This window comes from Lampetra fluviatilis, chromosome 6 (genome assembly GCF_964198595.1).
Source record: "Lampetra fluviatilis chromosome 6, kcLamFluv1.1, whole genome shotgun sequence".
NCBI lineage: Eukaryota > Metazoa > Chordata > Hyperoartia > Petromyzontiformes > Petromyzontidae > Lampetra > Lampetra fluviatilis.
The window spans coordinates 16,467,905-16,483,112 of record NC_136280.1 but is presented as its reverse complement, the minus strand read 5'-3'; the positions used below and the strand labels follow the sequence as shown (position 1 = coordinate 16,483,112).

Genomic DNA, 15,208 nt, shown 5'->3' with positions numbered 1-15,208 from the left:
AATTGATGTGGTTGAGGAAATAGTTCAGAGCCGGTTGGCCATGTGGCCAGATGACGAACGTGTCATCCACGTACCTCTTCCACAAGGACGGGCGTAGAGTGGATGCCTGGATGGCGTCCGTCTCAAATTTTTCCATGAAAACATTGGCTACAACCGGAGATAAGGGAGAACCCATTGGGGTGCCTTCAGTTTGTTTGTAAAATGTTCCATTCCAGGTGAAGTATGTATTGGTGAGGCAGTGTTTCACCAGGGCCGGTACATCAGCATTCAATCTTTGTTGGACCAAGTCTTCAATGATTGCAATGGTATCGGGCACAGGGACTTTGGTGAACAAAGAAACTACATCAAAACTAACGAGCAAATCACCTGGGGACAGTGAGATGTCCTTAATTGACGATACCAGGTGAGCTAAGTACAGAAGAGGTGGAATTACCAGTGAATGGCTGCAAGCTCTCAGATATCGGGCCAGTTTGTAGGTGGGTGAGCCAATGGTGGAGACGATGGGACGAAGGGGGTGATCTTCTTTATGTATTTTTGGTAAGCCATATGATCTGGGTGGTCTAGCAGCAGAAGGTTTTAAGGAAAACCGTTTGTTCTGTTAAATTAATGAAGCTGAATCAGTGATGATACTGTTCGTTTTTGTAACGAGGCTGTTGGTGGGATCTATTTAAATTTTGTGTAGCTACCATCATTAAGTAGGTCCTGAATTTTGTTGTTGTACACGGTTTTGTCCATGATGACCGTGGCATTGCCCTTGTCGGCTGAGAGGATGACGATATCCATTTTTCGATTTAAAACATATTATGTTTTATTTTTATTATTTTATTACTTCCCTACTACGTGACTTTACCGAAAGAACCAAGAAGAGATATCATCCATCTTTTTCAATTGAGATAACTCAAAACGCTCATCCATACTGATGTTTCTGACTGGTATCTTAGCGCTTTTGAGGGTTGCAGCGATTTCAGATCTTGTCACGTCTGCAGTGATGTGTCCCAAACCCTTAAGGGCTGCATCGACCTGAGCAATGGTGTCATCCACTGGTATGTGTTTGGGGGCGACTGCGAAGTTCAGCCCGTTAGCCAGAACCGATGTTAGACCATCGGAAATTGGACTATTACTCAGATTAATAACAACCTTTTAACGTGTGGATCTGGTTTCTTCTTGGAAAGGAGGTTGAAGTTGGAAATCAGGTTATCTTTACATTTGTAGTGCCGTAGATGGGCCACACTTACCGGCAGTGGTGGACAGGGCCCATCTGCAGGTACCAGGGTCCCCCAGGGGAGGGGCCACTGTGCCAGCCCAAGTTGGGGGTGGCTGCTGGGGGCTCAGGATCTTAGGCAGCTAAGCCTTCGGTGCCAGGGCCTCAGGATCCCAGACAGCTAATCCCCTTGGCGCCCCCAACGGGGGGCTGCAGGGGATCTAGGATCCCACGCAACCCCACCCCTCGATGGGCAAGGGGGATAAAAGGGCCACTCCCCAGCTGATCGGGACCAGTCGCAGCTCAAGACCCAAGACCAGCTAGCTTAGGACCCTGGACCCCCTCGCCCCGCTTGTCCTTGTAAGGGCCGGGACGCTGTGCGGGCCAGTGGTGGGACTCTGGGACTCCCGGCTCTACGTCCTTTTAAAGGCGAGTTCCGAGGAAGCCAGAGTCTAGACCCACACCTTGGCTGGGTCGGGTCAGGTAGCCTCCCCTAGGGTAATTGTAGCCGGAGGACCCGAGAGCGTAGCCAGAGTCAGGCACGCTAGGAGTAGGCTGCGTCCCTAGGCTGTAACAGTGTATCACGAATGTTGGAGTGTTGTATTGAATATAAAACCCATTACACATTTAGCTGACATTATAGCGGCTGATGAAGCAGTCATGTTATCTACATGTTCCCAATCAGATGTAGACATTTTTTCCCATCAATGTTACGTGTGATTTCAAGAGTGTCTTGTCCACATCTAGTTCAGTACGGATCAGTCTAATTCTCTCTAAGATCAGGGCCAAGCCAGCCCTGAATAAAATTCGTTTGGCATTAGGAGATGTGACAGCAGCGGAGGTCATACCGATCTCCTTCACACTGACCTCTGCTGCTGAGGACAAGAGTGAAGACATCTCGCCGCTGCGACTCAAGCCGTCAACAGACCTCAACCCTCACGAGTCGCCGGGCGGGTGATGGTTGATCCCCTCGCCCGGGACAGACGAGTGAGTGGGCCTGAGGGAGTGTGAGAAGCTGCGGACAAGCCTCTGTGTAGGAAGACGCTGAGTGCGACTAAGCTGTGTAGGGGAGAGAGACACTGGGAGTAGAGCTGCCGAGGGCAGGACAGTTGAGGTGTAACGTAGAGACGAGTGGAAGAAGTTAGGTCTAAGTGACCGTGTAGATCGTTCTAGGAGTGCCTACAACTGGTGCAAGAATAGGTTAATAAAGTGTAAAGCAGGTGACTTGTTACAGCGTGTCTGTCTGAGTGATTTTCAAGACAACAACAACCGCCATTCGTAACTAAGTGGCGGTGACGTCACCACGACGCTTGTGCCAGGCCATGTGCACCTTGAGGCCACGTAAAGTGTCGAACGCCCGCTGGCAGGAGGTCACGGGGCAGACCCAGGAGCCAGACACAGACACAATTTCAACCGAGAAGATGGGTACAAACTCAGCAATCATTGGAAAGATGTCGTCAACCACTTTGGGTCATCACTTGATTTGCGTTCTCTTGTCAAGGGAGCACAGGTCAAGTCATGACTTGATTTGTGTTTTCTTGTTAGGGGCCGTCCATAAATGACGTCACGCACCTTGGGGGGGGGGGGGCGGGGGTCAGACATTTGTGACGAGGGGGGGGGAGGTTGAGAAATGTGACGTCACATAAAAATGCGCAACTTTAAATAAATATAGACAACACGTTCTACTTAATTGAATAGACTTTTTAATAAATGTTTTCTCCTACAACATCAGAGTGCAGCGCCACATTAAATACGCACTACAATGACAATAGTTTAAAGCGATTTGAAGCATGTTTAATGGTTTTGGGGGGGGGCAGAGCTTTGTGACGCCAGTCATCTCGGTCAACCCATGGCGCCTGCAGGGTCTCTGTCCCGTGACCTGTCAACACTTCACGTGGCCTCAAAGTGCACGTGGCCTGGCACAGGCGCCGTGGTGACGTCACCGCCACTTAGTGGCGAATGGCGACTGTCGTAGCGGCCGCCATAGGTGCTCGCGAATGGTACTTGCCCCAACACGGTCTGCTAAGGCTATATGGGGGATCTTTGTTTTCATTGTCAGTCGTCTCAGTCAATTCATGAACACATCTGGGTCTGTCCCGTCACATGTCAGCGGCGAGAGCCGTCCTCACTTCCCGTGACCTCAAGGTGCACCTAGCCTAGCACAAGGTGACGTCACCGCCTCTTAGTTGCGAACGACGGCTGTTGCGCGTGGGGAGCGGTGGTGTAGTGATTAGCGCACTGCCGTGAAGCCGTTCTCCCCGTGTCTCCGTGTCTCTCTCCCTGTGTGTCTCTTTTTTTATGATCAGTGGAAACAAGAAGATGCTCGGTGTAGTCGGCACTTTGCTTCGTTCATCATTTCGTAATTTTTTTACTTTACTTTATGTAAACCCCCACCTCTCGCTCACTCTCTCGCTCACTCTCTCGCTCACTCTCTCACTCTCTCGCTCTCTCTCGTTCTGCACGCAGCCCTTCTCGCAGTCCGACGGCCTCCGACGGGTAGCTCATATCAGCATGCAGAGTTCCCCGTCATCTGCCACCCAGCACACGGCCTCCGCCATCGCCCACTGCTCCTTGAAGGCCGGCACGGCGTGGGTCAGCCGCGCATGGCGGAACTCCAGCCACACCCTGGCTCCGACCAGAGCACGGAAGATGCCCAGGCTGCTGGCCGGACGTTTCCCCTCCAGGGCCACCTTCCTCGCCCTGTAAATGGCGAGCTTGGCATAGCCGACGAGCACGTTGACCAGCCCCTGAAGATGTTGGGGTCCGTCGCGCTTTTGGTATCCAAAGATGAGCACCGTCGGGGAGAAGTGGAGGCTGAACCTTAGGAGGATGTTTCTCAGGACCTTGAACAACAAGTCCAGGCTCTTGCATTCCACGTATTGGTGCGCCACCATCTCCACTTTACCGCAGAACCGGCACTCCGGGGATGTGTCGGTGAAGCGCGCCAGGGAGGCATTGGTGGTGACGGTGCCGTGGGCGATGCTCCAGCTGAGGTCACCGATGTGGTTGTACGTCGGGCTGGAGTAGATTTGCCTCCAGCGAGGCCTTTCCGGAGAGATGCAGGGCAGGGCTTTCCTCCAGGCATGCTCCTTGTGGTTCCTCAGGGTGTCCTGTTGGTGAAACCGGACCATGTAGGAGTAGAGCACCTTCCTCTTTACATTTTCGAAGGCCACCTCCGGTAGGTCTTCCAGCCGGCACAGGTTGTGATCCGCCTTCGCTTGTCGGCATTGGCGATGCAGTGGCACGACGGAGAGCTCCGGTGGAGGGGGACCGAGAGGGGCCTCGTCATCCCCAACGCCGATGGGGGGGCGTTCTCCCCGCTGCCGCCGAGAAAGCTCCCTTGGCTTCGGCCAGGATCCGGACAGCCACCCGGAGCGACTGCAGCCCTGTCTTTGCGGCCATGTCTGCTGGTCCGAGCCACCGGCCCCGTGTTCCAGCCTCCACCAGATCTCCCATCCTGGTGAGCCGCGCATTGGTGAGGCGCCTCTCCATGCCGGGGGTGGCGGTGGTGGATGGCAGCTTTGTCTGCGGGTTCCTGAGGATCGGTTCGAAGACCAGCTCTTCGGCCGATCGCAGTTGGTTCAGCCTCCTGACGGCGAGGGAGCTCCACGTCTGCAGGACGCTCCTGTAGAAAGGTGGCAGCTGTCCCAGTGGGAGGCCCTGCATGTCCAAGTAGAATAGTTGTTTGGAGCACTGCAGACCTCCCAGCTGTTTCAGGAGGAAGGAGGCCGTGACGCTCCAGGCCGGTGCAGGGGTGGCGTGCAGGAACTTTTGTGCGGCCTACAGTCGGAAGGTGGCCAGCTGACTCCGCACGCACACCAGCCCGTGACCACCCTCGTCGAGTGGCAGGGACAGGACCCCAGCCGCGACCCGGTGTCCTCCACCCGACCAGAAGAAGTCGAGGACTCGCTTCTGAAGCGCGTTGACGAGGCTCATGGGGGGGGGGGGGGGGGGGGTGCAGGGAGAAGAGTCGGTGCCACAGCATGGATGTCACCAGCTGGTTCACCACCAACGTCTTTGTCCTGAAGGTGAGGAACTTGCACAGGCGACTCCAGGTGCCCAGCCGCTCCTTCACCTTCTCCTCCAGCTCGACCCAGTTCCTTTGCGGTGATCCTCCTCTGGTCCGAGGAACACCCCCAGGTGGTGCAGCGATGTTGTGCTCCGATTGATGGTTTTTGCCTTCTCCGGACACTCGGTCATGTCCCACGCTCCAACCAGCAGTCCGCTGCACTTTTGCCAGTTCATTTTTGACGAGGAGGCCTTCGAAAAGACCTCCTGGCACTCGTGCAGCAGGGCGACATCGTCCAGGGAACGAAGGATGAGGAGGATGTCGTCGGCGTATGCCGTCAGGACCAACTTGACACTTGGTTCCCTGAGCACCAGGCCGTTGAGTCTCCGCCTTATGAGACTCAGGAAAGGCTCTAATGCCAGGGCATAAAGTTGGCCCGACAATGGGCATCCCTGTCTCACTCCTCGCTCGAATTTGACCGGGGCAGTGAGGGCGCCGTTGACCTTGATCATGCACTCCGCCTTGGTGTAGAGTAGGCGGATCGTTCGGACAAAGCCATCCCCAAAACCAAAGGTCTTGAGGGTTCCCAGCAGGTATTTGTGGTCCTCTCTCCCCCAGTGTCTCTCTCCCAGTGTCTCTCTCTCCCAGTGTCTCTCTCCCAGTGTCTCTCTCTCCCAGTGTCTCTCTCCCCCAGTGTCTCTCTCCCAGTGTCTCTCTCCCCCAGTGTCTCTCTCCCCCAGTGTCTCTCTCCCAGTGTCTCTCCCCCAGTGTCTCTCCCCCAGTGTCTCTCTCCCAGTGTCTCTCTCCCAGTGTCTCTCTCCCCCAGTGTCTCTCTCCCCCAGTGTCTCTCTCTCCCAGTGTCTCTCCCCCAGTGTGTCTCTCCTAGTGTCTCTCTCAACCCCAATCGATTCCGATTTCGACTTCACCCTCCCGCGATTCGCAGCACCACTGAATCTTTCGACTCCGCTCCTTGGGAAATCCGATTCCGATCCATGGGTTTGTGATCGCGAATCTCGTCGCGATTCCTCGGGCCTCCTCGCTCCGCGCCCCGACCTGGGACCCCGCTCCTCCCTCCTCCACCTCCTCCACCACCACCTCGTCTCCCTCCTCCACCTCGTCTCCCTCCTCCACCTCGTCTCCCTCCTCCACCTCGTCTCCCTCCTCCACCTCGTCTCCCTCCTCCACCACCTCCACCTCTCCTCATCCGGCGGCGAGGTAAGAGTTACTGTCCATGTTGTGTACTGTGTTGTGTGTTGGGTTGTGTGTTGGGTTGTGGGTTGTGTGTTGGGTTGTGGGTTGGGTTGTGGGTTGTGTGTTGGGTTGTGTGTTGGGTTGTGGGTTGTGTGTTGGGTTGTGGGTTGGGTTGTGGGTTGTGTGTTGGGTTGTGTAGTGGGTTGTGTGTTGGGTTGTGGGTTGTGTGTTGGGTAGTGGGTTGTGTGTTGGGTTGTGTGTTGGGTTGTGTGTTGGGTTGTGGGTTGTGTAGTGGGTTGTGGGTTGTGTACTGGGTTGTGTGTTGGGTTGTGGGTTGTGTAGTGGGTTGTGTAGTGGGGTGTGGGTTGTGTACTGGGTTGTGTGTTGGGTTGTGTGTTGGGTTGTGGGTTGGGTTGTGTGTTGGGTTGTGTAGTGGGTTGTGTGTTGGGTTGTGGGTTGTGTGTTGGGTTGTGGGTTGTGTGTTGTGGGTTGTGTGTTGGGTTGTGTGTTGGGTTGTGGGTTGTGTAGTGGGTTGTGTGTTGGGTTGTGGGTTGTGTGTTGGGTTGTGTAGTGGGTTGTGTGTTGGGTTGTGGGTTGTGTGTTGGGTTGTGGGTTGTGTGTTGGGTTGTGTAGTGGGTTGTGTGTTGGGTTGTGGGTTGTGTGTTGGGTTGTGGGTTGTGTGTTGTGGGTTGTGTAGTGGGTTGTGTGTTGGGTTGTGGGTTGTGTAGTGGGTTGTGTGTTGGGTTGTGGGTTGTGTAGTGGGTTGTGTGTTGGGTTGTGTGTTGGGTTGTGGGTTGTGTGTTGGGTTGTGGGTTGGGTTGTGGGTTGTGTGTTGGGTTGTGTGTTGGGTTGTGGGTTGTGTAGTGGGTTGTGTGTTGGGTTGTGTGTTGGGTTGTGGGTTGTGTGTTGTGGGTTGTGTGTTGGGTTGTGTGTTGGGTTGTGGGTTGTGTAGTGGGTTGTGTAGTGGGTTGTGGGTTGTGTAGTGGGTTGTGGGTTGTGTGTTGGGTTGTGTGTTGGGTTGTGGGTTGTGTGTAGTGGGTTGTGTGTTGGGTTGTGGGTTGTGTGTAGTGGGTTGTGTACTGGGTTGTGGGTTGTGTAGTGGGTTGTGTGTTGGGTTGTGTGTTGTGGGCTGTGTGTTGTGGGTTGGGTTGTGTGTTGGGTTGTGTAGTGGGTTGTGTGTTGTGTGTTGGGTTGTGGGTTGTGTAGTGGGTTGTGTGTTGGGTTGTGGGTTGGGTTGTGTGTTGGGTTGTGTAGTGGGTTGTGTGTTGGGTTGTGGGTTGTGTGTTGGGTTGTGGGTTGGGTTGTGGGTTGTGTGTTGGGTTGTGTAGTGGGTTGTGTGTTGGGTTGTGTGTTGGGTTGTGGGTTGTGTAGTGGGTTGTGTGTTGGGTTGTGGGTTGTGTAGTGGGTTGTGTGTTGTGGGTTGTGTGTTGGGTTGTGGGTTTGTAATGTGTACAGTAGTTGGTTGTTAGTGTTATGTACAGTACTGTTTGTGTGTTATGTCCAGTACTGGGTTGTGTGTGTGTGTGTGTTATGTACTTGGTTGTGTATATGCTGTGGTCTGAGTTGTGTATGTACAGTGTTGTGTGTGTGTGTAGTGGTAGTGTCGTGGTTAGCGCTACACTGCGCTACGAACCCGGCGACCCGAGTTCGATTCCCGCTCACGGCCACCACCGGTGACGATTATCTGAACCGGTCCTGGGCCTCCCCTAGGTCGACTCGGCCTAAAATGAGTCGCGGGTGCTGTGTGCCAAACATCACCACTGGGGAGACAAAGGCGGCCGGGCGTGGTTGCTGGGGAGATGTTTGAGTGCTCTGTGCTGCTGCTGTTGTTGTTCTGCGCTGCTGGACAAGAGCGCTGAGAAGCCTCATTAATCCACGGGGCGTGGCTGTTGACAGAGCGAGGCTTGGTGGGGCTTCTTGCCCAAGACGTGTGTGAGTGAGACGTGTGTGACGTGTGAGTGTGAGACGTGTGTGAGTGTGACGTGTGTGAGTGAGACGTGTGTGACGTGTGAGTGTGAGACGTGTGTGAGTGTGACGTGTGTGAGTGAGACGTGTGTGAGTGAGACGTGTGTGAGTGTGAGATGTGTGTGAGACGTGTGTGAGTGAGACGTGTGTGACGTGTGAGTGTGAGATGTGTGTGAGTGAGACGTGTGTGAGTGAGATGTGTGTGAGTGTGAGATGTGTGTGAGTGTGTGAGTGAGACGTGTGTGAGTGAGACGTGTGTGAGTGAGACGTGTGTGAGTGTGACGTGTGTGACGTGTGAGTGTGAGACGTGTGTGAGTGTGACGTGTGTGAGTGAGACGTGTGTGAGTGAGACGTGTGTGAGTGAGACGTGTGTGAGTGTGAGATGTGTGTGAGACGTGTGTGAGTGAGACGTGTGTGACGTGTGAGTGTGAGATGTGTGTGAGTGAGACGTGTGTGAGTGAGATGTGTGTGAGTGTGAGATGTGTGTGAGTGTGTGAGTGAGACGTGTGTGAGTGAGACGTGTGTGAGTGAGACGTGTGTGAGTGAGACGTGTGTGAGTGAGACGTGTGTGAGTGAGACGTGTGTGAGTGAGACGTGTGAGTGAGACGTGTGAGTGTGAGATGTGTGTGAGTGTGTGAGTGAGACGTGTGTGAGTGAGACGTGTGTGAGTGAGACGTGTGTGAGTGAGACGTGTGTGAGTGAGACGTGTGTGAGTGAGACGTGTGTGAGTGTGACGTGTGTGAGTGTGACGTGTGTGAGTGAGACGTGTGTGAGTGAGACGTGTGTGAGTGTGACGTGTGTGAGTGAGACGTGTGTGAGTGAGACGTGTGTGAGTGTGACGTGTGTGAGTGAGACGTGTGTGAGTGTGACGTGTGTGAGTGAGACGTGTGTGAGTGAGACGTGTGTGAGTGTGACGTGTGTGAGTGAGACGTGTGTGAGTGTGACGTGTGTGAGTGAGACGTGTGTGAGTGAGACGTGTGTGAGTGAGACGTGTGTGAGTGAGACGTGTGTGAGTGAGACGTGTGTGAGTGTGACGTGTGTGAGTGTGACGTGTGTGAGTGAGACGTGTGTGAGTGAGACGTGTGTGAGTGTGACGTGTGTGAGTGTGACGTGTGTGAGTGAGACGTGTGTGAGTGAGACGTGTGTGAGTGTGACGTGTGTGAGTGAGACGTGTGTGAGTGAGACGTGTGTGAGTGAGACGTGTGTGAGTGTGACGTGTGTGAGTGAGACGTGTGTGAGTGTGACGTGTGTGAGAGCGACGTGTGTGAGTGAGACGTGTGTGAGTGAGACGTGTGTGAGTGTGACGTGTGTGAGTGAGACGTGTGTGAGTGAGACGTGTGTGAGTGAGACGTGTGTGAGTGAGACGTGTGTGAGTGTGACGTGTGTGAGTGAGACGTGTGTGAGTGAGATGTGTGTGAGTGAGACGTGTGTGAGTGAGACGTGTGTGAGTGTGACGTGTGTGAGTGAGATGTGTGTGAGTGTGACGTGTGTGAGTGTGAGATGTGTGTGAGTGTGAGATGTGTGTGAGTGTGAGACGTGTGTGACGTGTGTGAGTGTGACGTGTGTGAGTGAGACGTGTGTGAGTGTGACGTGTGTGAGTGTGACGTGTGTGTGAGTGTGACGTGTGTGAGAGTGTGACGTGTGTGAGTGTGACGTGTGTGAGTGAGACGTGAGAGTGAGACGTGGTGTTGGCCACCCACCACCTCGTGTACCGCTCCGGCCTTCATCGATGTTCGCTAACAGCACCCACCCCAACAGTCTGTTAAGGCTATCCGGGCGATTTTCGTCTTTCCATGAGAGTGTGAGAGCTAGTAAGAGTGAGTGTGAAAGTCCGTGGTGTGTGTGCGTGAAATTCAGGGTGCATCTAGGCTGGCGCAAGTGCCGTGGGGACATTTGCGCGACTTACTGGCGATCTGCGATTGTTGGAGAGAGAAAGTGTGAGAGAGTGTGAAAGAGTGTGAGAGTGACTGAGAGGACTTCAGTTATTTGCGAGGCTCCTTGCTACACAGAGGAAGCCTCCTGTGATATCACAGATGTGGCGGCACTTGCCTTGCCGCACGCAACCCCCGCTCTCACCTCCACGCTCATCAAGTGGGACCATCAGCGTCCACGTGTCCCGGCGGATGGGCTGCTGCTGGGCCTACACAGAAGGATTATTGAACCTGGCACACTCCGCCGCACCTGGCTGAGCGCGTTGGGGTAGCGCTGTCTCTGACTCGTTGCAGAGGTCCGCGGTTCGAATCCGGCGATCGCCCTGCTTTGTTGGCTGTGTGTGTGCGCGCATTCACCGTTAAATTCCACCGCTACGCAGTGGATGTTAAATGTCCCGTGACGCTGTTCGAAGGGCGAGCAGGCCATTTGCGTGGCCACATCGTGGCCCAAATTTCGAACAACTTCATTTGTAAATGCTTTGGAAATGCTCGTCATTACTCAGGAGACAAAGGCGGCCGGGCGTGCTGCTGGCCACCCACCCCCTCGTGTGCCACCGTGCCGGTAGCCTTCATAGGTGCTCGCTAACAGCACTTGCCCCAAACATCTGTTCATGCTTTGTGCGAGTGAGAGTGTGCGAGTGAGAGTGTGCGAGTGAGAGTGTGAGAGCAAGTAAGAGTGGGCGTGAAAGTGCGTGGTGTGAGAGAGTGAGATTGAAGGTGCACCTAGCCTGGCACAAGTGCCGTGTAGAAGCTCAATACAATGATTTTACTTGCAGTGTCCCTCTGGAGCTACGAGTCCATTTTGCACAGAACTGAGCACCGTGCACATGGAACCCGTGCAGTGTCTAGAGGCTTGTATCATCGGTTGAACGTACTTGGCATCATATCAGCACTGCAACGCTGATGCTAGCGGTGGTGGCTGCTGCTGTAGCTCACGCTGCTTTGATGTTGACCCTGCAGGTGACATTAATTACATGGTGGGGAGCTGATCACCAGCGGCCCGTCCTGCTGCAGCAGCAGCAACACAGCGCACCCTGCCCCGGCCATGTGCACGCACGATCCGTGGGCTGCACGCGTCTAGCAGCGGTAGCAGCAGCAGCGGCAGCGGCAGCAGCAACAGCAGCAGGTGAGTGCCTAGGACAGTGCTGGTCATGTTACAGAGAGAAGCTGAGTTCAACACCGTGACAGAGAGCTGTCACTCAGCCACACACAGCAGAGGAGCTGAGTTCAACACCATCACAGAGAGCTGTCACTCAGCCACTCACAGCAGGGCAGCTGAGTTCAACACCGTGACAGAGAGCTGTCGCTCAGCCACTCACAGCAGGGCAGCTGAGTTCAACACCATCACAGAGAGCTGTCGCTCAGCCACTCACAGCAGGGCAGCTGAGTTCAACACCATCACAGAGAGCTGTCGCTCAGCCACTCACAGCAGGGGAGCTGAGTTCAACACCATCACAGAGAGCTGTCACTCAGCCACTCACAGCAGAGGAGCTGAGTTCAACACCATCACAGAGAGCTGTCACTCAGCCACTCACAGCAGGGGAGCTGAGTTCAACACCATCACAGAGAGCTGTCACTCAGCCACTCACAGCAGAGGAGCTGAGTTCAACACCATCACAGAGAGCTGTCACTCAGCCACTCACAGCAGGGCAGCTGAGGTCAACACCATCACAGAGAGCTGTCACTCAGCCACTCACAGCAGAGGAGCTGAGTTCAACACCATCACAGAGAGCTGTCACTCAGCCACTCACAGCAGGGCAGCTGAGTTCAACACCATCACAGAGAGCTGTCACTCAGCCACTCACAGCAGGGCAGCTGAGTTCAACACCATCACAGAGAGCTGTCACTCAGCCACTCACAGCAGGGCAGCTGAGTTCAACACCATCACAGAGAGCTGTCACTCAGCCACTCACAGCAGGGGAGCTGAGTTCAACACCATCACAGCGAGCTGTCACTCAGCCACTCACAGCAGAGGAGCTGAGTTCAACACCATCACAGAGAGCTGTCACTCAGCCACTCACAGCAGAGGAGCTGAGTTCAACACCATCAAAGAGAGCTGTCACTCAGCCACTCACAGCAGGGCAGCTGAGTTCAACACCATCACAGAGAGCTGTCACTCAGCCACTCACAGCAGGGGAGCTGAGTTCAACACCATCACAGAGAGCTGTCACTCAGCCACTCACAGCGGGGGAGCTGAGTTCAACACCGTGACAGAGAGCTGTCACTCAGCCACTCACAGCAGGGGAGCTGAGTTCAACACCATCACAGAGAGCTGTCACTACACTATTTAACATCTTCTTTGACCACGTAGTTCGAGAAGTTGTACCGATAGAATATGTTATAGATAAAATGGGAGGCTGATGGATGCCCGAGTGTGATCAAAGGATGGCTCCTTATTAGATGTATTATGTACATAGATGATCTGGTGATTGCTGCCCACTCTGAGAAGGAGTTGGAGATGCTATTGCTGAACCTGGAGCATGCTATTAAGAGATGGGGCCTTACATCAACCCTACAATAACAAAGGATCTGCCTGGGTATTTTATGTCATCAAATGCTCACCTCCTTCAACTTGCCATGAGTGATGGAGCAGTTGTGGAGAAGTTTCTATACTTGGCCAGTGTGCTCTGATTTGACCAGCTCTGGTTTGGCAGCCGAAGTCTCGCTCCGAATCAATCGACCGCCATTATCTGTTCATCAGCTATGTAATCCTGTGTGGAAACTACCTCGCCTGTCACTCCATACAAAGCTCAGGGTCTTCTCGGCCACAGTTATGCCCTCCCTTCTGTTTGCTTGCGAGACGTTGAAGTTTGAAACATTCAGGCTGGCCTGCCTACAATCTGTCCTGGGTTTAACCAGACTGGATTTTCTGAGGTAACTCACAGACCATTGAAGCTTCTAGACATTATCCCATCAGTGAGCCCTGGTAAGCGAGGCTGTGTTGGCTGAGTCATGTAGCCCAAATCCCCAGCCACCGCATGCCCAAGCATCTTCAGTTTGGCCAGATAGACGGGGCTAAACAGACACATCACGGGCTAGAGAAGAGATGGACTGTTGTGGCAGTCACTGGTACCAGCAGTGTCAGGGTCGGCCTCTGTGGAGGAGGTTCGTGAAGGACGCTGCTTCCTCCAATAACAACGGAGGGCAGATGAGCGATGCTCAGAATAACGAGCAGAGCGCCGGACGGCTAAAACACCGAAAGTTGATCAAGTTATGAGCACAATTGGTGCATCTGCCGGTCATCTCAGTCAACCCATGAAAACTGGGTCTGTTCCAGCGGGCCGTCGACACTTCACGTGGCCTCAAAGTGCACCTAGCCTGGCACAAGCACCATGGCAACGTCACCGCCACTTAGTGGTGAACGGCGGTTGTTGTTGTTATTGTGTGTTTACGTCTTAGTGTGTGTGTTTGTTTATGTGTGTGGGTGTGTGCAGCCATGATACCCGTAACGGAGCTGCGGTATTTTGCCGACACTCAACCCGCCTACCGCATCCTCAAGCCGTGGTGGGACGTGCTCACGGATTACCTGGCTATCGTCATGCTGATGATCGCTGTGTTTGGCGGAACCCTGCAGGCACGTACACCTAAGCTCGTGGGGCACCCTTACGCAAGGCTCGCACACAAACCCAGACGCCCGCAACCCTTAGTGAACATAGCCACACACAAATGAGGCCATATCCCGACAGAGACATTGCAGCAGCGAGCAAAGATGGCGATCTTGTACTGATGAGCCCCGATGAGGGCGATGCCGGTCTAGAGTTGTGTCTCGGTCTCATCACTGCCTACTGGGACGGCCACAGTTTCTGAACTCGCGAGCCGGCGGTATCAACGACAGCGCTGCCGCACGTGCGGTTCCTTTAAGCCAGTGGTCGAGATCAGGCTGAGATTGTACGTGCGGTGCCGCACACCTGCATGTCGCTAGTTTTAAATCTGCCGCTTTCCAGGAGCGTTAGCGTTTCGGCACGTGATGGGTTTTCTTGCCGTGTACAGGAGTGAACAACGCTGTGTATTCCGCTTGCTCAGTGCTCGTTTAGATAATTATTATTATAATGATTATTGTTATGGATTGTACATCAATGACAATGGGGTGTTGGGATTGGGTAAGACGTGGCTCCAAGTTAAAGTAGGAAACGCCTTCCTAAAGAGAAATGTTTCTGGGTGGCACTTGGAAAATGGCAACCGACCCGGACTCCGTGTCAGCCTTCGGTAGAGAGTTCCTCAACCCGGGTGACACGGAAGCGAATTACCCCAAGATGGCCCATGGACTTGAGCTTCTAACTAACTCTACTAAACAATTGTTTTTATTTTACCAGGTAAGGCCCACTGAGCTCTTTCTCAGACGTGATCTGGCCATCGCAAATGATAACTCAACGAAGCGGCTTATCACCTGGACATTTCTAGCGGCCGAATATTCTTAAACGCGCGTTTTGTTCTGGGGATGCAAGTCCAGCCACCTCAGAGTTCTTCTTGGAACGCAGGGACGCAGCAAAACCTGCATTTACGAAGACCTGAGATCGTTCAGGGCCTTAAACTTTAATTTAATGCCGGAATGTAACGGGCAACCAGTGAAGAAGAGGGTGATGTTTTTCTGCATGAGGAGTTCGGGGTCAGGACACTAGCACGTGCATTCTGGATGGGGTCGGCAGAGGACCGTGCTGGTGCTTCCAGACAGCAGCTGTTGTAAAGGCCACACAGCGCCCGTGGGGATATATGCCTACGGTGCTGATGCTGTTACATCACGGCAGCTAATAACTTCAGGCTGAACCAACCTAGTGGGACCCCATGCCATGGTCATGGACCTGCGTAGCAATGTGCTACAATGCACCACGGTTCTACCCGAAGCCGTACTGCATTGAGCCATGCACGTTGCCACTGTCACTCGTGTCCCCATGATGCCCCCCGTCGTGCCCC

General features: G+C 54.0%; 1 protein-coding gene across 1 annotated transcript in view; it reads left to right on the top strand.

The window, feature by feature from the left end:
- The first annotated feature begins 6,216 nt into the window (after nt 1-6,216).
- The window catches only part of LOC144933212 (volume-regulated anion channel subunit LRRC8A-like), a 28,070-nt gene continuing 19,078 nt past the window's right edge, over nt 6,217-15,208 (top strand). Inside the window, exons 1-3 of the mRNA XM_078857864.1 lie at nt 6,217-6,425; nt 11,258-11,423; nt 13,732-13,871. Coding sequence (XP_078713990.1) covers nt 13,734-13,871 — 138 coding nt within the window. The 5' untranslated portion in view covers nt 6,217-6,425; nt 11,258-11,423; nt 13,732-13,733. The remainder of the gene's footprint in view (nt 6,426-11,257; nt 11,424-13,731; nt 13,872-15,208) is intronic.